This window comes from Lontra canadensis, unplaced genomic scaffold (genome assembly GCF_010015895.1).
Source record: "Lontra canadensis isolate GAN:19392208 unplaced genomic scaffold, GSC_riverotter_1.0 scaffold35, whole genome shotgun sequence".
Lineage (NCBI taxonomy): Eukaryota > Metazoa > Chordata > Mammalia > Carnivora > Mustelidae > Lontra > Lontra canadensis.
In genome coordinates, this window is record NW_022631029.1 from 7,570,441 (window position 1) to 7,596,355 (window position 25,915).

A 25,915-nucleotide genomic window follows, 5' to 3' on the forward strand; every position below is an offset into this window, starting at 1 on the left:
GTTTTCATTTTTGTAATTAATATTTTATGAGATGAGGGAATAATTTAAGTTCTGCGTTTACGGAATGGTATTTATTGGTGCTTTGGCTATTCTAGCTCCCCTGTTTCATGTTTATCTGAGAGTAGAGATCAGTGGTGATCATTCAGATTACTACTGATGTCCCCCGATGATCCTGGTGTTGTTTGTACAACTCTGTGACATATTGAGATATTTAATTCTTTCATATGATTTAGGTGCTATTTGGCTGGTAGGAAATATGACGTGTATGTGGTTTAAAGTTAGAGCCATATGGAACAGTCATTTATGAATGAAAGCTAAGTTTGAGGACTGGCTTGACTTTTTCACTAATACCCATGTCTGTTTCACTTGTTTTGTTTGTGTGTTGGCAGTTACCTATGGATGGGGCATTGTCTGGCATAAAATTAAGCCTTTTGTTGCCTTTTGAGATTTGATGTCTCTTGAATATTAAAATTCCTATTGTCTGGGACACTGGGTTTTTGGTTTAGTGAGGGCCCCTGGTGTCAGGGTAACTTCCTATACATGCTATAAAACACGTCCGTGAGTAAGATCATTAATTGAGAAAGGAAAGTGTCCAGGAAATCAGATTTAAGGGCTAAGGATAGACAACAGAGAAAATGAATATCTGTTATTGGGGTTGGGGGGGGAGACTACTGTGTTCAGATAATGGCAAAATGGAAGCTTTGTATTTAGAATTAGCTATCATCTTATACAGATAGGATACAGTTGACCCTTGAACAATGACGGGGACTAGGGGTGCCAATCCCCAAACTGCCAAAAATCCACATATAACTTTTGACTCCCCCAAAACTTAATACTAGTAGTTTACTGTTGACTGGAGGCCTTACCAATACCATAAACAGTGAGCACATATCCTGTATATTACATGTATTACATACCAGATTCTTACGATAAAGTAAGCTAGTGAAAGAAAATGTTAAGAAAGTCATAAGGAAAAGACATCTACAGTACTGTATTATAAAAAAATTTGTGTATGGGAGGCTCTGTGTGGTTCAAACCCATGTTACTCAAGTATCAACTGTAGTCATTAGAGATTAGATGATTGTCAGGTGAGATACATTGTAGGAGGGAGAAAATCTATGACAAATAATTGTCTTGATTGTGTAGGTCTTTATGTCTTAAGGGAAGTCTTTAAGGAAAACAAAGCTAACTTTTTAAAACCCTCGTCTTTTCTTTAAAAAAAAAAAAAAAAGCCTTGTCTTTTCATATGAAACTCGCACGAAGATTATTTGATTATCTTACAGATGAGAGAGGCCTTTTCTGGTAATAACAGACATTTTTATTGCAAAATATGTAGTAGTTAGCCAAGAAGAATTTTGTTGTTCAGTGAATCCTGTTTGTTACTTCTGTTCTGTGAAACTCCTGAGGCATTTGCTATCAAGCTGCTCAGGAAGGGGCTCAGCCCAGATAGCCCAGGCTGGCTTTCATTGGTGATGGGCCAGAGGAGTCTCCCCCACGCTACTTTCTTCCTCTCAGCAGTGTGCCAGGGGTGTGGGCAGGAGAGGAGGAATGTGGTTCAGGTCCCCACCCAAATGCATGAAAAAGGAGAAGTAGTAGTCCACTCTGGGCTAGATCCAGTCTAATGGAGCAAAAGTGAGCTCTCTGAGCTTTGTGTTGCAGGAGAACCTTGAAGTTGGAGTAGAAGGGCCGTGCAGGTCACAGCAGTCAAGTCCAAGCCCCACAGGTCGATAAGCATGGTGATGGGAAAGTTATGTTCTGAGCTAGAGCAGGAGACTAAGAAGTAAGAATAGGTTAAAGGGAGTAAAATATGGAGGATTGTGAATGCAGCCTGGGGTGTCTTTACTATTGGATTTTTTAAACTTCTTCATTGCTGAACTGCGCTGTTCACTTCTTAAGCCTTGTGTTCCTCCAGATAGGATTGGAGAAATAAGCTGGTTATAATGAGTGTTTTTACTACAGTTCTTGCTTTATGAATTGTTGTATTAACTGCAGTAGAGCTGGGGAAACTGTTACATAGAATACTTTATTCTGCCACCCTTTTGCTTGGATTTATTTTAAAATCTAGTGTTCGATATTCAGCAAAATGTGGCTGGAAAATCTTTTATGATTCTTCTTCTGTGGATCATTTTTCCCCTTTGTGGATGAATCATAATTAGTTTTCAGAGCTTCTCACTCTAAGTGCAGAAGTCTTTATAGCATCATGTTCAAAACAATCTCATTTCTGTGCATTTGGTACTGGTAACATGAGCAATTGATGTTTTTCACAAAAAACCTTATATTTAGTCTTTCTCTCAAGTGGCACCAAGTTTTTGTATAATATCTGGAAAAGACTTTAATTTTACTTATCATGTCAACTTTTTTTTTATCCTGATATAGTGGGATTTTAGACCATTTTAATTTATATATTTGTTAATGGTAATTGTTGTTTTATTACTATTAATGGGAGTATCCTCAAGCTGGGCCTGGTGACACTGAGTATTTATGCTGAGCAGCCGTCTGATTTCTATTTTTATGACCTGATGTCAGATTTCTTTGCATGCCTATATCTCAATAGAATCTAGATTAAATTCCTGTGTTTCAAATAGTTGGTTGTTAGTGGATGGGTCATACTTCATGACGTTTAGTCTGGAAATCTGATGTGTGTTTTACTGATGTACAGATTTATTTATAAAAGGGAGATTAAAAATGTCCAGAGTGACGTTGAGAATTGCCTAAGTACAACTAGTGCTACAGTTGTCCCTGTCTTGCCAGTTTAGGAAGGTTATTGTCATCATTGACTTTGTGTGCTCACAGTGCACTTGGCACCACACACATGTTTACCGCCTTCCAGAAAATAAGCTCTTAATCAGATTCAAGAGCAGCTTTCATTCTAGTCTTTTTCTTGTACTTTCACATTATCATACAAACGATGCGTAATCAAGGGGTGGTCTTATTTTATTTCAGGATTTATTTATTTTAGAGAGAGAGCACACAAGCAGGGGGAGGGGCAGAAGGAGAGGGAGAGAATCCCAAGCAGACTCCCTGCCGAGGCCTACAATTGGGGGCTCAACCACAGGACCCTGAGAGCATGACCAGAGCCAAAACCAGGAGTCAGCCGTGGCGTGCCTGGGGCTCAATGGGTTAAGCATCTGCCTTCAGCTGCCTTCAGTGCCTGTCTTTGGGTTCTTGGGCTCCCTGCTCAGTGGGGAGTCTGCTTCTCCCTCTTCCTCTGTATGTCCCCCCCTCATGCTCTTTCTCTCAAACAAATAAATAAAATCTTTATTTTTTTTTTTTTTAAATAAAATCTTAAAAAAAAAAAAAAGGCACTCAGCTGACTGAGCCACTCAGGCGCCCCCTTAAGGGGTGCTTTTAATCCTACATTTGTGTTCTAATCCTTAACCTATTTATATTTAACTTTTTATTGTTGAGGTGTTACTACAGTATTTAAACAAGAAATATCCTTCATAATTCCTTAACCTAAAATAAAAGTTTTCTTCCTTGCTTATAGTCCTGCAGGTCTTACCCAAATTTATACATAATATTACTGTGCTTCAATTCATTCATTTAACCAGTATTTATTAAGCACTTACTATGTTCCAGGCACTGAAAAAATAGCATTGAACAACATAGATAGGTCCCTTCCCTGATGGATGTTAGATTCTGGTAATTGTTCTGGACATGTATTTTTATATTCTGCTATTTTCTTATATACAAGCTTGCCTCAGAGATATTGCAGGTTTGGTTCCAGACCACTGCAATAAAGCAAAAATCACAATAAAGCAAGTCAAATGAATTTGTTTCCCAGCGCAAAAAAAAGTTGTATTTATGCTATACAGTCATCTGTTAAGTGTTTAGTAGCAACATATCTATAAAATAATGTAAATATCCTAATTTTAAAATAACATTGCTGAAAATTGCTAACCATCACCTGAGCTTTCAGCAGGTGTAATCACTGATCACAGATCACCATAACAAATACAATAATAATGAAAAAATTTGAAATATTGCAAGAATTACCAAAATGTGATGCAGAGACAGGAAGTTAGCAAATGCTATCAGAAAAATGGTGCTGATAGACTTACTTGATGCAGGGTTGCCACAGACCTTCAGTTTGTTTTTGAAAACACACACAAAACAATATCTGTAAAATTTGGTGAAATGAGGTGTGCCTGTATTTTAACTATTTCCCCATTTTTACTTCATCCTCATAAATTACTAAATGGCTGAGTATCACACCATCATATTGAGCCTTAATTTGCTCAGACTTTCTCCATTGGGCATTTAGGTAAGTACTTATGTGTTACAGTTCTTGGGGACTGGTTATGTTGCTGTGAACACTTTCATAAATGTGGCCTTTGAGTCTCTTGGCCCTTGGCCAGAGCCTGGGCTAGGGGTCAGATGGTTGGGCTCCATTTCCTTTTTTGCCATTTAATATAATGTGACCTTGGGCAAGTTCCTAACATCTCTAAGCTTCAATTTTCTCAGCTGTAAAATAATGATAAAGAGACCTCCTTCGCTGCAGTAAATGAGATAATGCATGTCAAGTGCCTGGCGCATGAATGTTCAAACAAATGGTCATGGTGGAAGGCAAGTCATGGCAGGGCAAGTGCAGAACAGTGGGATTGTTACTTTCACATATTTACTGCACTTCCTTAGAACACACTCTTAGGACTGTGCATTTTCAGTTGCAGGCTAAAAGCCACATTGAGGAAGGTTCTGGGTGGCATATAGATGATGTCTCTAGTTTGTGTGTGGTAGATGGATCATGTACTTTGGATTTTTTTGTCTTCATCCAGAGCCTCTGGTTCCCTTCTCCTGGGGCTCACTGATAAGAAAGGTAAAAATAACACAAAATGAATTTTGAATTGGGACCAGGAAAAGGATGCAGGGGAATATAGCTTGTCTGTTACTCCTACATTTTTGGTTGACTGCTGTGTTTGGTCTTAGGCCTGCATTGATAGAACTACTTAATGAAGTGCTTGGTTAATTGGGGGTTCTTATTATTGGGGCATCTCCTTATTTTAACTTGTGCTCTGTCCCAGTCTCCCCTGTTTTGTTTTGTTTTGTTTTGTTTTACTTTGCCTTTGCCCCAACTGCTCTAGGAAAAAATTCACAGATTAGATTTCTCTGCCCAAAAGAGGAAAGAGTTATAGGAAGGATTTGAGAAAGGTACAGATGAGATACAGGAAGCTTCTCATCTTGCTCTTCCTAAAATGTGTCTGTCCTGTGGCTTGATTACTCAAATTGACATGAATTATCAGAATTTGAAGCTTATTTGTGTTCCCTTTTCTTAGAACTGTCACAAATCTTTATACACATGAAATGGTTTTACTGTGAAAACCTCAAGTTATCAACCAGAAATGGAGAAAAATACAGGGAGAGTGAGCAAAAGGTTGGTTTAGAGATTTTAATAGAACAGAACTGTTCTTATGATCATGAACAAAGAGTGGTCTCCATCTGGAAAATTTGCTGTCTTTGACTAGTGGCTTCTTTCTGGGCCAGTATGGGCTCTAGTCATTCTCATTTCTTTTATCCCTTAGTTTAGGCTTTTATTTTCCAGAGTCTGTAGATAGCTTTGCCTCCTTTTAACAAGATATAACTCCAGTGGGACGCCTGGGTGGCTCAGTTGGTTGGACGACTGCCTTCGGCTCAGGTCATGATCCTGCAGTTCCGGGATCGAGTCCCGCATCGGGCTCCCAGCTCCAAGGGAAGTCTGCTGCTCCCTCTGACCTTCTCCTTGCTCATGCTCTCTCTCACTGTCACTCTCTAAAATAAATAAATAAAATCTTAAAAAAAAAAAAAAAAGATATAACTCCCGTGCCATCAAAATTAACTGCTTGGGGACGCCTGAGTGGCTCAGTTGGTTAAGCAGCTGCCTTCGGCTCAGGTCATGATCCCAGTGTCCTGGGATAGAGTCCCACATCGGGCTCCTTGCTCGGCAGGGAGCCTGCTTCTCCCTCTGCCTCTGCCTACCACCCTGTCTGCCTGTGCTCGAGTGTGCGCTCTCTCTCTCTCTAAAAAACAAATAAATAAAATCTTTAAAAAAAAAAATTAGCTGCCTGGATTCTCTCGCTCTCTTTTTTTTTTTTTTAAGATTTTATTTATTTATTTGACAGAGATCACAAGCAGGCAGAGAGGCAGGCGGGGGGGTGGGGCGGAGTAGGCTCCCCGCTGAGCAGAGAGCCCATTGTGGGGCTCGATCCCAGGACCCTGAGACCATGACTTGAGCCAAAGGCAGAGGCCAGGCGCCAGAGCCACCCAGGCGCCCCTGGATTCTCTGTCTTAATTGATGATACCACCATCCACCAAGCTGGAAGCTGAGGTACCCTTGACTCCCTTCTTCCATGAAGCCCTCCCTGTTCCCCAGGCAAAGTTGGACACTCCTGTCTCTGTACCGCTCTGTACATGTGTCTTGCTGTGTATTTATGCTAATTAGAAACTGTTGTTTGTAAGCCAGGGCTTAAACTCTTTGAGAGTTTCTTGTTGATGTGACTGTCTAAGCCAAGTCAATGAATGCAGAAGTTGAGAATTTAACCCCAGACCTCTACTTCTCTAGGTTCCCATTTGTAAATAGAAGACCTAGTTATCAAAGGATTTCCATGAAGCTGGCTGAAGTCTAAGCAGAGACAGTATATACCTGGTAGATGTATGGTTCCCAGCTTGGGGTGCATCTCAGAATTAGTTTTGTCAATTCTGATACAGAAGCCTGAATTTTATGCAGACATAATAAAATAAAATCTTATTTTATGCAGACATAATAAAACAAGATTTTCAGAGATGAGGCAAGGTATTCATTATATTCATGTGGAGAATTCATGTGGAAGTACACAAAAATTGTGAAACAATTCAGGTTATCAAAGTGAGGAGGAAAGGGTACATTTTCTTTGACTGCCGAAAGGATGTGTCCAACCTTTAGAGTGTACTGGTTTCATAACTGGAGTAGGGGTAGGATAAAGACACCCAACTATACTGGCAAGATTGATAGGTTTCCTGTATTTTTTTTTTCCTGTAATATTTCTGATGTCTAAACGTAACTTCCTGTGTCATCGATATCAAGATAAAAGTGGTTTCTTAGGATCATGGTGATAATGATAGCTGTAAAAATGACCAATAATATCTGCAGTGTGAATGTTTTAAGAGTTTTGAATTTTATGACGCAGAACACATCCTTTTTTTTTTTTTCCCCCGGTTAGCATGTTAGCATTGGCTTCTGCTGCAAGATTGTTGGCTGTCCTTACATACCTTTGTATCCCCTCCATTTGTTTTTGTTTGTTTGGTATTCAGATGTCTGTAGCAGTTTTATTTGCAGTAGCCAAAAACTGGAAACAACCTTAAATATCCACAAACAGATGAAAGAACAAGTAGTGGTGTGCCCATTGAACAGCATACTTCTCAGCGGTATAAAAAGAGTGAATGGCTTACATAAGTATAAGCATCATTGGTAAATCCCAAAAAAGTATGCTGCATAAGGGAACCCAGGAGGGAAAAAGAGCAGATATTTTATGATTTCAATGATATAAAATTCTAGAAAATGCAAACCCATCGTGAAGGAAAGTAAAACAGTGGTTGCTTGGAGAGTTGGGGAGGGCAGGGAGAAAGATGATGCTGAAGAGCATGAGGTAAATTCAGGGGTGGTTTTCTATTTTGAAATATGAAAATAAAAGTAAAGGCATATTCATGTTATTAAACTCGTAATACAACAAAGAGTAGGTTGAGGGGGGTGGCTTGTGGAGACTTTGCACACAGGAGCCACTTTGTCCCACAAATCTTTGAAGAGACCGTGAGCTCTGATTTGACTGACAAAGGCTGGAAGAGAGAAACGAACTGCAAATGAGGGGATTAATTAGAGATTTCTCTGTAAAATAGTCAGCCCTGCCCCCACTTGGTTTAGGCAAAATAATCTGCATATTTTTAAGAAATAGAAAACCCGCCCCGGGGAGAAATAGGGCCTTTAGAGAGTGTGAGATTGGGCTGACCTCATTGCTCACTTTGGGGGCTCTGGAGTCTTGGGTATATGCTGCCTCTGATTAAGCACCCTAAAGAAAAGCCTGTCAGTTGACAGTTGACAGGTTCTGTCCATGTACACAGAGTTGGATTCATTTTCCTGACATCTCCCACCCCTTTTAAAATTGTAATATTCACATAAAATCAACCACTTTAAAGTTGAAAATCAGTAGCATTTAGTACATTCACAGTGTGCAACCATAACCTCCGTCTAGTTCCAGAACATTTTCATTACCCAAGAGGAAACCTGGTACGCATTAAACAGTTATTTCCCACTCCCCCTGGGCAACCACTAATCTGCTTTTTGTCTCTATGGATTTACTTATTCTGTATATGTCATATAAATGGAATCACGCAGTATATGACCTTTTGTGTCTGGTTGCTTTCACTTAGCATGATATTTTCAAGGTTCATCCAAGTTATAGCATGTATCACTACTTAATTCCCTTTTTTGGTGGCCCTTTGTTTTTTAACCAAGAATCACCAGTCATTTGAGGAAAACATGCAAAATGGAAAAGATACAGGAAAATTGATCTGAGCTGAAACAGACCAGTAGATGGTTTTGCTTGTTTTTTAAAAGCATACTATTTAGTAATCTGCTAGATATTCAAGAAGATATGGCATCCATGAAACAATCAGTGTTGCCATCTGGAAGAAACTGTCAAAATAAAAAAGCTCATAGAGATGCGTTTGCCAAGTTAAAAAATATTCCGTAGATAGATCAGAAGATAAAGTCAAGAGAAAATCTCAGCATAAAGCCAAAATACAGGCAAAAATTGATGCGGAAGAAAGAGACATAAAGGATCAGTCCAGAGAACCATCATCTGCCATAATTTCTGGGAAGTGAGAACAAAAATTGAAAGGAGAGAAATATTTAAAAGTATAAGAAGAAAATTTCCAGGATCTAAAGAAGGGAGCATTCTTCATATTGAAAGTTTCTACCCAGTGCTCAGACGAATAAAGAAAGACCCACGGCTAGAATTGTGACTGTGAAATTTCAGAAAAACAAGAATAGAGTGGAAACCATAACAGTTTCTATGAGATACACTGGGTCTTCTAAAGCAATGGGAATCAGATGGGTCATCCACAACAGTGACAACCAGAAGGCAGTGGAGCAGCAGTCTTCCCCAGCCCTGAGGGAGAATGATTTTGAAGCAGATCTGTCGTAGGAAAATACACTTGTTTTCAGATGTGCAAGGACACCTGAAATTTTCTTTCCTTATACCTTTTCTGAAGCAGTTATTTACAGATGAAAATTTTTAAAAAAAGGAAAAATTTCAAAAAATGACTGAACTAACCCCTAACCTAGTAGTCCAATGAAAAGACTCATGTTACCTGTGCAACAGGAACTCTGTTTTACCCTGGAAAGTAGCCATCCCAGATTTGAACACAGATTTGGTGGGATCCAGGAAAAATTTATTTGGGAATGGGAGTGGGTAGATTCCAAGCAACAGATAAAATGAAGAAGCTGGAAGATAGTCGGAGTACAGTGAAGAAACCATAGAACTTTTTACAAGGGGCAAGGGAATTAGAATTCCTACGCAAAGCAGAAAAACTATGCAGAAAGTTGTAAGCCAAATACAAATCAAACCCACAAGTGGCACAAGTATGAATAATTGGTGGTGACTGAATAGAAAATGTATTTGTGCCTAATGTATGAAGAATATCCTCCTTTATGGATAGTGGCTTTGGAAGCACAAGGAAGAAAGAGCAATTCTGGTCCTGTAAACAGTATTTTAAAGTTACAAAGGTAACTGATGGAAGGAACTGAAAGTAATTTAAATATAAAAAGGTTGGGCCTTGGAAGGGGTGGTAGGGAGTGGTATAAGTAACACTAAATCTGCTAGAGAATTATGGGCAATGCTTAATGAGGTTGGTGACAACCAAAAGAATTGGTGGAGATTTCTCCTGGGTAGGAAGACTGGGATGCTGGGCTGGGATGGTGCCGCAGGTTTTGTTCCTTTTCATCACAGTGCTTTTTATGAGCGGTTTGATTTTCCTTGTTCGTTGGTATTTGGGATAGGTTAAGAACTTGTTGATTCCCAATAAACAAGTGTTTCTTTCCTGAGTGTCTTCCGTTGTTTTAACTTTTAGATAGATGCTGAGAACTGGGGGGGAAAAAGAGTTTGACCTCTACCATAAAATAATTCTAAGATCTCTTTGCCTTTAGTTTCTGCCATCGCTTTTTTTAGAATGGTGAGAGAGGAGATATAAATAAATCTTTTTCTACTTGTATTTCATATTTTCTGATATATCCACTAAAAGTGCCACTTTGATTATCTTGGTCTGTTGAAAAACTTAAAGTAGCTTCTTCAGACTCCAGCCTGAACTCCTTGCTGTTTGCCCCTTCTCTAACCCTTATGTTTGATTTTTGTCTCCTCAGACCTCCTGTAACCATCTCTGCCCTTCAGAACCCTCTGCAAACTCAGAGAACCTCTTGTCCTTCCTTTTTTAAATTTTTTTATTTTATTTTTTTTTTTTAAACCTTCCTCGGGAGCTGTATCTAGGCTCTTCCTGCATCCCCTAGAGGCCTGGAAGATCTTGGTGCCTGTCTGGGTTCTGGAGGAGAGTGTGGGTGTGCAGTGACAGGATCTAGTACTGGTGCTGGCATTGTTCCAAGTGCTTGCGTATGGCAGAAAAGGAAGTTGTTTCAAATTTCTGTCTTCAAGGAGCTTCCATTTCTGATGGAGTTTTATATAAACAGGTTATAAAAATAGCGTTATATGTTTTAAGCACAGCTAAGGCCAGCAATTGGTAGTTCTGTCTTTGAAAAATGTTCTTGGAGTCCATGGCTTAATCAGTAAAATATGCTAGCCTCTGAGGTATCCTCTAGAGAAGAGTGGGAACATGAATGGTACTGCCAAGGTAGTGTTTGGTATTCCCTCTTACATGCCTTCTCGCAGTAGCAGTAGCTACAAGAGGCAGAGCATTATTTGAAATCATTTTTGGACAGGGTGGGCTTATGGCTGCATGAACATGGTAGGAGATTTGGATTTTAGTCCTACAATGTGCAGTTCATTGGATGTCAGCTCCTGTCTGCATTTCTTTTGGTTTGGTTACTGGATATGACCTTGGTTCGTAAAAATGGTGGTCATCCTGCTTATATGGCACCCCCTGGAAAACTCTTAGAATTCTCGTAGGGGCTTAACCAGCCCTTTGTACTAAGTACTTTCCAGAGGTATTTCTTTAAAATGTGCTTCCTAAAAGATAGGCTGGGATTTACTCCGTGATACTGTAGCAGGTAATGAATAGATGAGGTATAGATAGAGTGGACCTGAGTGGCCATGAGTTGGTGTTGGAGCTGGGTGACGGGTACATGATTTTCATCATACTCTTCACTTTTATAGATGTTTGGAATTTTTCATTAAAAAAGTACCCTGGTGGTCAGGGATGGATGACTCATATTTTTGCTTTATTGTATTTTGCATAAAGTTTTTATTTAGTGAGGTCTTTGGGGGTTTTTTGGTATTTATTTTAATGATTAGAGACAGAGTGAGTTAAGGTTAGATGAGAGAAATCTTCAAATTTAATCAGATTTTTCAAAACATGAATAGCATGGGTGCCTTGATTACAAGTCAGCTCTCCCACCATGGAGACCTGTAAAGAAAAAGTGAAAGGAAGCAAAGTTATGATCAGGAGCTAGAGAGCTGACCTCCTAGAAACTGAGAATATGTAGATGTGAAGTATGGGAGAAGTGAAGGCCCACCACTTAAATTAGACCGTAGGGGTGAGTCTTGCCTCAAGTCAGAGCCCTGGTGGGACCCCGCTATCACCATCATTGCTGCTGATTTCGTCCCATCCTAGGGTGATAATTCACCTATTCTTTTGTCTCTGTACTTTAACCTTGTTTCTTCCTCTTACCCTTTTAGTACTTTCTCGCCTCACCCCCTACCCTCCAAGACCTGAATTCATCCATCTTGAAAGGCTAGCTTTCCTATGTCATGTCCCTTTCTACCCCAGATCCAGAAGCTCACCCACAATTCACTCCTTTCCTTCATCTCTGCTGTTTAGTGAATTACCACTAGTGTTTGTTAACAAATGTGATTGGACCACGAAGTGGCTTAACACAGACTGAGGCATGGAGACCCATTCGTGTAGCCTTAAAAATTTTCAGGCAGTTGGCAAGTAAGAATTCTAAATAAAAATTGAAACTACCACCTGTATTTTTTCAGGCCGTTGATGCTCACTGCCATCAGCTGCATCCTCCCTATGGCACTGGTAAGTGTGGGAAGGGCTGGTGACAGTTTTGGTGGGCTGCTGGATTTCTTTTTTCTGGGGGAAGGATCTATTTGCAAGCCGTGTTATTAACTTGTCCCCAAGGGCTGGACAGCTTCAACCAGCTGTAGGTGACTAAAAAGAGGAAGAAGCAACTGACGGTGCTCAGGCGTTTCCTCCGGGAACTGTTGTCAAGAGCAGAGGCTACTACTCACTGTGTGCCTTGATCCTTACATAAAATTAGCACGTCCTATACGTTATTTTGAATACTAAACGTACACTATCCAGATGCTCTGGGATGTCAAGTAGTAACTATTAAATTTCCCGAAACTCTTAAAACATTGTTTTTAAAGATGGATATTGGCTGTATATTAGAAAGGGTCCAAGATGTTGTATGTTCTTATGATTTTCTTCAGTAGCAAGGTTTATCTCGCTCTAGTATTTTAAGTTCTTTGTGGTCAGGAGATCAAGAAATGTTTGTTTCAGTGATAAATATAAAATTCTGATAGAGACAAAGAAATTTGTGGTTCTCGTTTACTAACAAACTTGAGGTGGGCTTGGGGACCTGTGATTTAAAAAAAAAAAATTGTTTTTACCACAGCCTGCTTTCTGCTTAGGGACCTAATGGAGAAAATATGCACAGTAAAGTTGAAACATGGGGTGGGACAGCGTGCCACAGAATTGCTGAAGTATAAGGCAGTAGCCAAATTGCTGCTGGAATTACCTTATCTAAGGCCTTGAAATCCTGCTGCTGTTTCCTTGTAGTGAGTGGGTTGGAGGCCATGCAGATTCAGAATTTTTATCTCATCAGGGTGGTCTCGACTTTAAGTGACAGTTGGATGTTTACACTGTTTCATTTCTTTAGTCTCTGAAGCCCTTAGAGCATGGAAGGCAGTGCCTCCAGAATATCGAATGAAATGCAGAGGTGGTGAACTTACATACTCTTTCTTAACCAGTGAGGAGCTCCTTGCTGGTTACTGCAGCTAAAGCATTCATTTACCCTTTATTACATCTCTGTGGGAAACATCTTAGCACCATTGGCCCATATTCCACACTTCCCACTGGTCCCTACTTCCCATCCCCCAGGCCCTACTTATGAAGTAGGGACGGAATTGTATACACACTTACTACATTGTTTATAAGAAACAGAAAGAAGAACTTAACTCTCCCAGCAGTTGTCTACTTCTTTAGGTTGTCAATGCACAAGCGGTAACTACCGAACATGTTTTGAGGACCCGTATCAGGGAAATAACTTTTAAGCATCTGTCCCAAATATAGATTGTAGAAGATGAGTGAAGATGTTTGTCTGCAGCCTTTGGGAAATACTGATGACCAGCAGCAGTGTCCTTTCTGACATGCATGTAGCTAAGGTTTTCCTGAAACAACTGGAAACCATTCGGGGGTGTTGGGATTATAAATGCAATGGCAAAAGGAAGCCAGACTGGATTTGCAATGCAGAGCAGTGTTCAGGGTAAATGACAACAACGGAAGGTGATCCCGCGTTTTGTGTGTGTGTGTGTGTGTGTGTTTTTTTTTTTCCAAGCTGGAAGGAAAGCTCCCCAGAGGTTCCTGAACTATTATTGGTTAGGTTTGAGGGTATGGAGAGAGAGGGGAGGAAAAGGCAGGGAAGATAAGGCTGCTCTTGGCTTCTGTGCTCTTACCAAATCTTTTGACTCTGGACCACTAGAGACTTGAGGGTATCCTTCAGTCTTTGATGAACTTTTTACCACTATTTGCCTTCCCTTCCCCACCTTGATCAGTCACATTCCCTTCCCCAGCTCCTAGGAAAAATAAGAGAGGAGTTCTTACCTTTGGGGCTTCTGTTCACACTGAGCAAGGCTTAGCCACAACTGTGACGACTCAAAGACAGGCCTGAGAGCTGTGCTTTGTGGAATGGCAACATTTAAGGAGCGGAAAGACTAGGAGCAGTGTCCATCAGAACACTAAGAAGACTTGGTCTGGGAGGTTGAGAGAGAGCCACAGAGTATTGTAAAGTTACTGGCATTATAGATCTTTGTGGAAGTTATATCTGCTTATGCTGAAATTCACACTGTATGATCAGTTAACCTTTGGTCAAAACCATGTAGGGAAGTTTTTCATTTTGAGGAGTAAGTAAAAGGTCAAAATGACTATTTGATACAGTAGCATAAAGGTCAGCATTTTGTTATTGTGACATTTGTTTATGCAAGTTACTGCAATTATGTTAAAAGTCCCTCCTGACCTATATTTTGAAAAATTAAAACAAGTTTAAGGAATTGTACAGTGGACATCCATATACCTACTAACAAGATTATACAGGTGCTAACCTTTTGCTACATTTGCTTTGTTATATATTTAGCCATCAACCAATCAATTTTATTTTTATAGAGATTTCTTAAAGTATTTATATTCCATTAAATTTGCCCATTTTAAAGTGTACCATAGATGAATTTTAATAAGTTTATGCAGCGATGTAACCATCACTACAATCTGAGTTATAGAAAGAACACTTTCATCATCTGGAAAGTTCCTTGTGTTTGTTAGCCAGTCCCCACTCAAAGCTGCAGGCAACTAGGGATCATCTTTTTTTCCCTGTGGTTTTACCTTTTCCAGAAACTGCCTATAAAGGGAATTGTACAGTATGTAATCTTTTGTGTCTGGCTTCTTTCACTGAGCACAATTTTTTTGAGGTTCATCCATGTCACATTACATGTTGGTAGTGTTTTCCTTTTTATTGCTGAATGATTTTCCATGTATGGATATATTATTACATTTTGTTTATCTATTCATTCATCAGTTAATGGACATTGGGTTGTTTCCAGTTTGGGGTGATTATAAAATATGCTGCTGTGACCATTCTTGTCCAGGGCTTTAAATGGACATATGTTTTCATTTCTCTTGGATAGATATCTAGGAGTGGGATTGCTAGTTTGTATGGTAAGTGTGTGTTTAATGTTTTAAGAAACTGCCAAACTGTTTTCCGAGATGAATGCTATTTTGGATTCCAGCCAGCGTTGTATAAGGGTTCCAGTTCTCCACATCCTTTCTAGCACTTGGTGTGGATAGTCTTTTGGATTATATTCATTCTGTTGAGTATGAAGTGGTATCTTGCAGTTTTTATTGGCAATTTCCTTATGACTGATAACGTTAAGGATCTTTTCTTTTGCATATTTATTCTTCATACCTTTTTCAGGTAAAGTGTTAAGATCTTTTGCCCATTTTTTAAAAATTGGGTTGTTTGTCCTATTGAGTTGCCTGAGTTCTTTATAGATTCTGAATTAAGTTCTTTGTCAAATATATGATTTGTAATTATTTTCTCCTAGTCTCTGGCTTGTCTCTTCCATCTCTTCCAAGACATTCTTAATAATGTCTTTGAAGACTAAAAGTTTAATGAAGTCCAGTTTATCAGTTTTTCTTTCAAGGATAGTGCTTTCGTTGTTGTATCTAAGAAATCTTTACCTAAACCAAGGATGCAGAGATTTTTACATTTAAATCTGTGAACTGTTTTGAGTTCCTTTTTGCGTGCTGTGAAGTCTCTAAGTTCCGTGGTTTGTTTTTGTATAATGATATTTAGTTATCCCAGAACCATTTGTGGAATGTTTCCTCTACTGAATTCCTTGGCACCTCTGTATAAAATTAACCTTAGGTGTCTGAGTTTACTTCTGGATTTATTCTGTTTCATTGATCTCTCTGTTTCTAAGCCCATACATACTTCATTGTCTTGATTACTGTAGCTTTATAGAAAGTTTTGAAGTCAGATAGTGTAAGTCCTCCAAATTTTCTCTTTCAAGATTTCTTTGGATATTGCGGGTCTTTTACCTTCTACAGATTTTATGATCAACTTTTAATTTGTGCCCTCTGCCCCCCAAAAAACCCCTGCTTTGATTTAGATTAATTTTGATTGCTCTGTTCAGTCTGGAACTGTGTTGTTCTGTCCAGTGGCTATGACCCCGTGTAGCCATTGGGTATTTGAAATGTGGCCAGTTTGAATTGGCATGTGCTATAATTTTAAAATATACAGTGTACTTTGAAGACTTACGTGAATAAAAGGATATGAAATAAAATAGTTCATGAATAATTTTTGTGGATTACATGTTAAAAAATATTTAGATGTATTAGTCTAAATAAAGTATATTATTAACACTTCACATGTTTTAAATTTTAGTTTTCACTTGTTTGCCTCTGTATAGAAATACATTTGGTTTTTGTATATTGACTTTGTTATCTTACTAAGTTCATTTATTAGTTCTAGTAGTAGTTTTGTACATTTGTTTAAGATTTTCTGAGTAAATAGTCATTTTATCTAGAAATAGAGACCGATTTGCTTCTTCTTTTTCCAATCTTTTATTAAGGTATTTTATGTCTCCCCCGCCACACACACACTTTGTCTTACTGCCCTGGCTAGGACCTCCAATATGATGTTAAATGGTGAGGGTGGTCATCTGTACCATTTTCCTGATAGTAGCATAGTAGCATTCACTGTTTCATCATTGAATATAATGCTTTTCATAGATGCCCTATATCAGATTCAGCAGTTCATTTTTTCCTGATTTGCTGAGAATTTTTATCTTGAATGAATATAGAATTTTGTCAAATGGGTTTTCTGTAACACAAATGTTCATTTTTTACACCTTCATTTTGTTAATTCAGTGAATTACAATAGGAGCTTTCAAATGTTAAATCTTTCCATTCCTTGGATAAACCTCATTTCATTATGCCATATTGTCCTTTTTCTATATTGCTGGATTTAATTTGCTAAAATATTTGGATTGATTTTTGTGTCTGTTTATAAGGGATACTGGTCTGTAATTTTCTTTTTGTTATATTTTTGTCAGGGTTTTTTTTTTTTTTTTTTTAAAGATTTTGTTCATTTATTTGACAGAGAGATCACATGGGGGGGAGCGTGTGCGGGCAGGCTCCCCGCTGAGCAGAGAGCCTGAATGCAGGGCTCAGACCCCGAGATCATGACCTGAGCTGAAGGCAGAGGCTTAACCCACGGAGCCACCCAGGTGCCCCGTCAGATTTTTTGTATCTGAATGATGTTAGTCTCATAAAATTAATTTGGAAGAAGTATTACTTTCTTGAGTTTCTGAAAGTGTTTAAGATTAGCGTTGATGAAGTTCTCTAGTAAAAAGTTGTGGGCATGGAATTTTGTGAGAAAATTTTTGATTATGAATTCCCTGTCTTTAATAGATATAGAGTTATTCAGTTTATTTTTTTCCATTTTGTGTCAGTTTTGCTAAGTAATGTTTAAGGAACTTGTCACTTTCACCTAAGATGTGAAATTTATTAAAAATAGATTACTGATGGGACGCCTGGGTGGCTTAGTTGGTCAATCGTCTGTCTTGGGCTCAGGTCATGATCCCAGGGTCCTGGGATCGAGCCCCGCATCGGGCTCTCTGCTCAGTGGGAAGCCTGCCTCCCCCATCTCTCTGCCTGCCTCTCTGCCTACTTGTGATCTCTGTCTGTCAAATAAATAAAATCTTTTAAAAAAATAAGATTTTATTTATATGCAAGAGCTCTCACCCCTGTCGTGGGCGTGGGGTGGGGGGGGCGGTGCAGGGTGGAGCAGAAGGAGAGAATCCTCAAGTAGACTCCTTGCTGAGCTCAGAACCCAACATGGGGCTTGATCCCAAGATCATGACCTGAGCTGAAACCAAGAGTTGGACACTTAACTGACTGAGCTACCCAGGTGCCCCCCCCTTTTAAAGATTTATTTGTGTGGTCTTTTTCTAGTTTCTTAAGGGGACTTTATGTCATTGATTTTTATATTTTTTTCATAGTATGAACATTTTAGAGTTATAAATTACCCTCTGGCATCATGTTAGCAGGATCTCACCCAGTTCTTACTGTGGTATTTTCATTATCATGTAGCTCAAAACATTTTCTAATTTCTCTTGTGATTTCTTCTGTGACATACAGGTTCTATGGTAGTATGTTCTTTTTTTTTTTTTTTAAGATTTTATTTATTTATTTGACAAACAGAGATCACAAGTAGGCAGAGAGAAAGAGGAGGAAGCAGGCTCCCCGCAGAGCAGAGAGCCCGATGCGGGGCTTGATCCCAGGACCCTGGGATCATGACCTGAGCCGAAGGCAGAGGCTTTAACCCACTGAGCCACTCAGGCGCCCCCCTTTTTTTTTTTTTTAAGATTTTATTTATTTGACAGAGAGAGAGATCACAAGTAGGCAGAGAGGCAGGGAGAGAGAGAGGGGGATGCAGGCTCCCTGCTGAGCAGAGAGCCCGATGTGGGGCTCAATCCCAGGACCCTGAGATCACGACCCAAGCCGAAGGCAGAGGCTTAACCCGCTGAGCCACCCAGGTACCCCCAGAAGTATGTTCTTTAATTTCCAACTATTTGCTACAAAAATGGGCATCCTTGGTAGAGAATAGTTGGCTGAGTGTATGAGGGTGCTAGTATCACTTGGTCTAATGCTGGACTCCAGGGCACAGTGGTTCTGATGACTCTTCACTAAGGGCTTAAGGTTTGTCTCGTCAGTACTGGAAAACACTGATGGGTTTTAAACAGGGTGGGAGCTGATCCTGGCAAGACGTGAGAGCTCTGTAAGAGCTGTTTAGTATTATTACTTTTATATCAGGGTTTCAGGAAGGTATTCCTGAGGGATATAGACTGGAGAGGTCTATAGCAATGGAGAGGTTGTTAATTTCTTGAGCAAAACAGTCCAGCGAAGGCTCATCTTGATTCTACTAGAAGATTCTGTTCTCCACAATTGAAAACATACAGAAGAATGGAAGACTCCCCAGCTGTGAACTGTTGACTCTAATAGATTCAGAGTGGATTGCTGAGCCCTATGAGCATCAAACTGTAATGGTGTGAATACTCAGGAAATTCTTTCTTGAGAGCGTTCAGCTGTTTGCACTTTGAGAAAGATAGATTTTTATTTTTAATGCTTTAATATCATCCCCAAGGTTTGTCCTGGCCCTCTTGTGGAAGACTTAAATATTGGCACCCCTGCACCCCCTCCCACATCTTTTTCTGCCCCCAAATCACCGTGTTTGCTTCCTCTGAGATACTACTGGGACATGTGTACAGTCTGTTCTGTTTAAGATTTTATTTATTTTTGTGAGAGAGAAAAAGAGAGAGCTCTTGCCTGAGCACGAGCAGGAGGAAGGGGAGGGGTAGAGAGAGAAGTAGGTTCCCCACTGAGCAGGGAGTTGGATGCGGGACTCAGTCCCAGGATCCTGGGATCATGACTCAAGCCAAGGCAGACGCTCAACCAACTGAGCCACCCAGGCGTCCCCAGTTCACTCTTGTGACCCCAAATCAAGGATGAGGTGGCCTCCCTGCTTGGACTACTTTTTTTTACTTTTTTTTTTTTTACTTAAAAAAAAATTTTTTTTTAAGATTTTTATTTATTTGGCAGAGATCACAAGTATGCAGAGAGGCAGGCAGTGGTGGGGGGAAGCAGGCTCCCCGCCAAGCTGAGAGTCCAAGGCGGGGCTCAATCCCAGGACCCTGGGATCATGACCTGAGCCGAAGGCAGAGACTTTAACCCACTGAGACACCTGGGTTCCCCCCCCTTTTTTTAATTTTTAAAAAAGATTTTATTTATTTATTTGTCAGAGCATGGAGCACAAGCACTAGCAGGGAGAGGGGCAGAGGCAGGAGCCAGATGTGAAACTGGATCCCGGGACCCTGGGATCATGCATCGTCTGAGCTGAAGGCAGACACTTAACGACTGAGCCACCCAGGTGTCCCATGGGTCTACTACTTTTAGCATAAATTCTCCTAGGTACTCTTCGTCTACCCCGTGCTGTTTTTGCTGGAGAGCCTTTTAGAACCTGACTTCCCTGTAGATTCTGTGGTGCCACTGTAGGGCAAGGTACAGTCACACTGCATTCACACTGCATTTTGCTTAAATTAATCGTCTCTGAGTTCCTTCAGGTTTATAATGGATTATTGAAGGAAAATCCCTGATTTTCAGTGATATACTGTGGACATAATATGGGCTGTTTTCACACCTCCATCTGTGATGTGGGGATCACAGTAGCACTTCCTGCAGAAGGCTGGTGGGAGGTGCATATGGCTGACAAACGTGTGCCTCTTATCTTGTATGTATTGATGTATTCTTGGCTGTCGGGAAGAAGAGATTTGTATCACTCCACTATCAGTTTCATGAAGTGCTAGATGTACCCTCTCTTCACATAATCTCCTCTCACCAAAACTCAACTCTGCTAGGATACTCTCAGTTGGTCATTAGTGGACTTGCAGTCATTAATAAAATTTCTGTCTCAACAGAGGGCCGTGTTTTGCATAGGTGCTTTGCATGTGGTGTGCGAATTCAGAGGTTTTGTTGCTGCTGTTAAGTGCTATTCAGATCAAAGGATCAGACTAGGTAGAGTGCTAAAATTCTGTTTCCTAAGAAAAGTTGAGTTCCATTTTGAAAATCCACAGATTAAAGACATGATGTCACTTAATGATTGGCATCTGTTGAGTGGTCACCCTCTGTCCAGTCCAGTTCTAGGTTCTGTGGATCTGTGAGAAGCAGCCTGACACCTGTTTTTAGCTCCCAGGCTCCACCCAAGCCATCTGTGGTGAGAAGGTAGGGGTAGCTGCTGGACATGGTGAGGACTCTGGGTGGTTAAGTGCCTTTGTCAAGACCTAATAGCCACAACATGCCAAGACTTTTAGAAGTCAGGACAGAAAATGGTGTGGGGCTGATTGGGCCCCACTAGGTAAGAAGTGATAGAAAAGACTGTTAGGAGGTCATCCAAAACAGCATCACTACCAGTCGTGTTTTTTGTTTTTTGTTTTTTTAATCATAGTCAGAAGCTATATTCAAAGCAGTTATTTAACTTTAAGCCAGTGTTTGTTTCTGTTTTCATTTTGTGATAGTGGTTTGCTATAGATAAATAGCTTTGTTATGGCTACAGTTAGAAGAAATGTCAGTTACAATTCAGGAATCTGAGACCTAAAGTCTCTATGGTCCTCAACAGGAAAATACTATAGCAACATGTATGAGTCAGGTGGCTGTTACCTTGCATGGAAGGGACGTGGGGACCCCCACCTTTAGTGAAGTGCGCTATCTTGAGAGCTTGGTTTTCTCAAGATGTACCTGGGCTGTAGGACAAAAAGGCATTCACTCACTGCACTTTGACATAGCGTCTAACGCTGAGTATATACTGGGACATGTCCTTGTTTAGCAAGTATGCTCCTATCTCCTTTCAGGAGTGACTTGAGCTCTAGGGCCAGGGATTACATGTTGGTCACTGTGTCTTTCCCCCTGCAGTTCTTAGCTGTGGACCAGCTGCCTTATGGTTCCTTGGTAGCTTCTGTGTAAAGACTCAGTCCAGTGGGCAGAGGACCAGGGTTCTGCGTGTCCTCTTGGCTCTCTGGTCTGAAGTGTGCTCCTTGTTTCTCCTTGATTCAGTAGCACCTCATGCTCTGCACTGCTCTCTCTCGAAGCCTGATCTAGACCTCCAAACACAACCGTATCTTCTGTGGCCCTATGCTAGTCTTGACAACCTCAGGGTGTTCCTTTCTGTAACTAGTCCACTTCCCCTCCCCACCCCCTTTTTTTTAGCAAGAGAGAGTGAGAGCGAGCGAGCATGAGCATGCGTGAGCTGGGGAGGGGCAGAAGGAGAGAGAGAATCCCAAGCAGGCTTTCCATTCAGTGCAGAGCCAGACACAGGGTTCTATCTCATAACCCTGAGATCATGACCTAAGCTGAATTCAAGAAGATGCTTAACTGACTGAGCCACCCAGGTGCCCTAGTCTGCTTTCCCAATATTAACCAAGGTATTGTGGCTTTAACATGTACCCGCTGTCTTACTACTGGCTTCTTTGCCCTAAATTAAAATGTGAACTTTTTATGTCGATAACTTATTTCTGTAACATCCTTTTCAATGACTGCATACTAAATCATTGCATGGATCTGTCATATATTATTTACCTAGTTCTTTTTTGTTGGACATTTAGATTATTTTTAATTTTTTACTCTTGTAAAACACTGCTGTACACATATCTTTTATGATTTCCTCAGAAAAATTTACAGAAGTAGAATTGCTAGCTCAGAGCACCTTCTGGGGCTCTTTGATAGCCACAACCAGTGTGCTTTAAAATGTAGGGGCCACAAAAGCTGTCCATAGGTGCTTTTTTTTTTTTCTTAAAGATTTTATTTATTTATTTGACAGAGAGAGAGAGATCACAAGTAGGCAGAGAGGAAGGCAGAGAGATGGGGAAGCAGGCTCCCCGCCGAGCGGAGAGCCCAATGCGGGGCTTGATCCCAGGACCCTGGGATCACGACCTGAGCCGAAGGCAGAGGCTTTAACCCACTGAGCCACCCAGGCGCCCCTGTCCATAGGCTTTTAAATCATACTTGTGATCGGAGCTCATTGGTTGCCAGGAATTTGGAGATTTTAAGCAGGGGTGTTTTGATTTGCTGGATTTATACAAGAAGTGCAAGCCTGAAGATTTTCTGCAAGTGGCAGGCCTAACTAAAGGTGCACTTTCCATGTGTGGCCTCCTACAGCAGCTTGAGGGAACATAGGCCCTATCAGGGAACACACAGCTCTTCTGCTTCAGTCAAATGCTGGGTTGTTACTATAACAGGGTGTTTTTACTTCAGCTTCAAATCAGACTAATTTCTTAGAAGTGTCATTAATGAAAACAAAAAAAGTCAACGAGAGCCAGGAAAGATTATATTAATATTATCACTAAGATTATAAGAGTCCCTTTTTTTTTTTAAGATTTTATTTATTTATTTGACAGACAGAGATCACAAGTAGGCAGAGAGGCAGGCAGAGAGAGGGGGAAGCAGGCTCCCTACTGAGCAGCGTCCGATGCGGGGCTCGATCCCAGGACCCTGAGATCATGACCTGAGCCGAAGGCAGAGGCTTTAACCCACTGAGCCACCCAGGCATCCCATAGGAGTCCGAATTTAAAAAATGAAGCAGAGAACCAAGAGGAAGAATTTGGAAATCAAACCTGGGCCTGCCGTAGACATGAATGCATGCACTTCTCAAAATGTGGAGTTCTCCGAAAGAAACAACAGTTGTAATTTGATTTTTTCCCCTTTCTTCTTTCTAGGTATCTCATTCAGTTGCTAAACTTATATTAGTTAATTTCCACTGGCAAGTTGCAGAGATATTGGACAGGTAAGGTATTTTGGGGGAGGAGAGGTGGCATCGCCCATAGCCTCTTTCTCTGCCCCCCACACCGTAGTGATTATTGTTGATGTTTTGGAGTATACTTACAATGTGCATATTATATATTTAAAACATTGGATCATATTGCATATCCTTTTTTCTCTCAATACCTGGCAAACATTTTCCCATGACTGCATCATATTCTTTCTATCTCCGTTTTATTGCTGGCTCAGTATTTTATCATGTAGATGTCCCATGCTTTTTCCAAACCCCTGTTGTCAGTGAAATTAAGTTCGGTTTTTTAATGCTGTTGTGAATTTGTAATCAGTGCCCTTCTATATAACATTTGCCAACATCTCCATTTGTTTCTTTCGGATATATCAAGTGAGAAATGAAACATTCTTTTGAATCCAAAAGAAGCAAATGGAGATGTTAGCAAGTGTTCTTCAGAAAAGATAGGCCAGCTTAGCACCAGAGCCAGACCTCTTGAGGCATAGACCTTGGAGTCTCAAGATGTCTTGGAAGTGGTCAGGAGGAGGTGTTCCTCTTCCTGCTGCCCCTTTTTGGGAGGAGTCCCCATGCCCTGCCTGCAGAGGCATGTGCTTCTGTCTAGCGTAGGATTTCTCACCCTCGGCATCCTTGCCATTTAGGGTGAGATAATTCTTTGTTGAGGGGGCACTGTTCTGTGACTTGTAAGAGGTTTGGCAGAATCTCTGGCAAAATCCATTTGAAAAGACAAAATAACAATAAAAAATGAGCAAAAGACAGAACAAGCATTTCACACAAAAGAAAGCACAAACAGCCATTAACATGAAAAGATGCCCAACCTCCATAGTAATCTGGGACACTGAAGTTCACACCCCAAGCCTTTGAAATAAAAAATGTTTCCAGGTAACTCCTGGAGAACAAAATTGTCACTAGTGAGAATCACTGGTCCTGTCCCTGCCCTTTCACACACCCGTGAGTCTTCCTTTGTATGACGTGATCTGTTTATCTGCAGAGGAAGGTCCTGCCTCTCCTTCTCCAGGCTACGACATAACACCTGGGAAGGAGCAAGTGCACTTGTGGTTTCACTGACTACACTCTCTCACTCTCTATCCCCCAGAGCCGGATACATTTAGATAGACTTTCAAGTGAACTTTCACTGTCTGCACTGCTGTTTCTACTACCCAGAATTCTGAATCTATGTAGGTTCCAGCAGTGGGGTATCTCTTGCTGTTCAAACTCTGTAGCCTAACATGGGAATGGACAAGATAGCTGAAGATAGTAAGAATATGGTGTGAGAAAGTAGGAATAAAAGCAGTGGAAGGAGGCATTTTGGCTAGGTGGAATAAGGAAGTCATGTATAGAAGACATTTTTCCCTGCTCAAGTTCCTGGATTCTGGGTAATGTGTTTTCCTGGGCTTTGTGTGATACTTTGATTGCCACATGATAATTGTTTTTATTTTTATTATTTTTTAAGCTTTATGTATGTATTTATTTTAGAGCGAGAGTGTGTGTGAGCGGGGTGGGGACAGAGGGAGAGGGAAAGAATCTAAGACTCCGCACAGAGCCTAATGTGGGCTCTAAAGATCAGAGTCGGATACTTAACCTACTGAGCCACCAGGCACTCCTGGTTTTATTTTTATTTATTTTTATTTTTATTTTTTAAAATATTTTATTTATTTATCTGAGAGAGAGAGAGAGAGAGAAAGCATGAGAAGAGGGAGGGTCAGAGGGAGAAGCAGACTCCCCTGTGATTTGGGAGCCAGATGCGGGACTCCATCCTGGGACTCCAGGAACATGACCTGAGCTAAAGGCAGACGCCTAACCGACTGAGCCACCCAGGTACCCCCTGGTTTTATTTTTAAATGTATGTATGCCATACCTCATTCCAGAAAGGAATTAAGTTTTTATTATGTTTCTTTTTCAAAAATATATGTATGTGTACACACATGTGTAATGTGTGTAGGTTAAGGAATGATAAAGTAAAAATACTTAAGTGTCCACCCAAAATAAGAAACCCTCTGATCTTTACTTAGAAGCCTCTGATGGCAGTGTCTGCCTGGCCACACTGCCTTCCTTCCTCTCCAAAGCAACCAGTATCTTGAATTGGGTATTGATCATTTTCTTGTTTATTCTTTTTTTTTTTTTTTAAGATTTTATTTATTTATTTGACAGGGGGTGGGGGGAGAGAGAGAGAGAACAAGCAAGAGGAGCAGTAGAGGGATTGAACAGGGCTCAATCCTAGGACCCTGGGATCATGATCTGAGCCAAAGGCAGACACTTAAACAAATGAGCCACCTAGGCACCCCTTCTCAGTTATTCTTAAATTATATAACCTTTAGTTTTGCATGGTTTTGTGTTTTTGTTTTTTTAAGTAGGCTCCATGGAGCCTAGCACTGGGCTTGAACTCAAGACCATTGAGATCAAGACCTGAACTGGGATCAAGAGTTGGACGCTTAATTGGCTGAGCCACCCCGGCACCCCTAGTTTTGTATGTTTTTAGAACTTTATAGACATGGAATCATGCTGTATGTGTTCTTCAGCTTTTAAAACAAGGTTGCATTTTATGACATCGTGTCCATATTCCTGTCAAAAAACATTTGTGAGGGACGCCTGGGTGGCTTAGTTGGTCAAGCGTCTGCCTTC

The 25,915-nt window shown here is 40.5% G+C and overlaps 1 protein-coding gene across 2 annotated transcripts in view; it reads left to right on the forward strand.

Annotated features, from left to right (window-relative positions):
* The window catches only part of ARIH2 (ariadne RBR E3 ubiquitin protein ligase 2), a 49,644-nt gene that overhangs the window by 8,496 nt on the left and 15,233 nt on the right, over positions 1-25,915 (forward strand). The window contains exons 2-3 of one of the 2 annotated variants that reach the window (XM_032868004.1): positions 12,156-12,201; positions 23,226-23,293. In XM_032868004.1, coding sequence (XP_032723895.1) covers positions 12,163-12,201; positions 23,226-23,293 — 107 coding nt within the window. In that variant the 5' untranslated portion in view covers positions 12,156-12,162. The remainder of the gene's footprint in view (positions 1-12,155; positions 12,202-23,225; positions 23,294-25,915) is intronic. The other variant, XM_032868003.1, reaches the window with a different exon arrangement.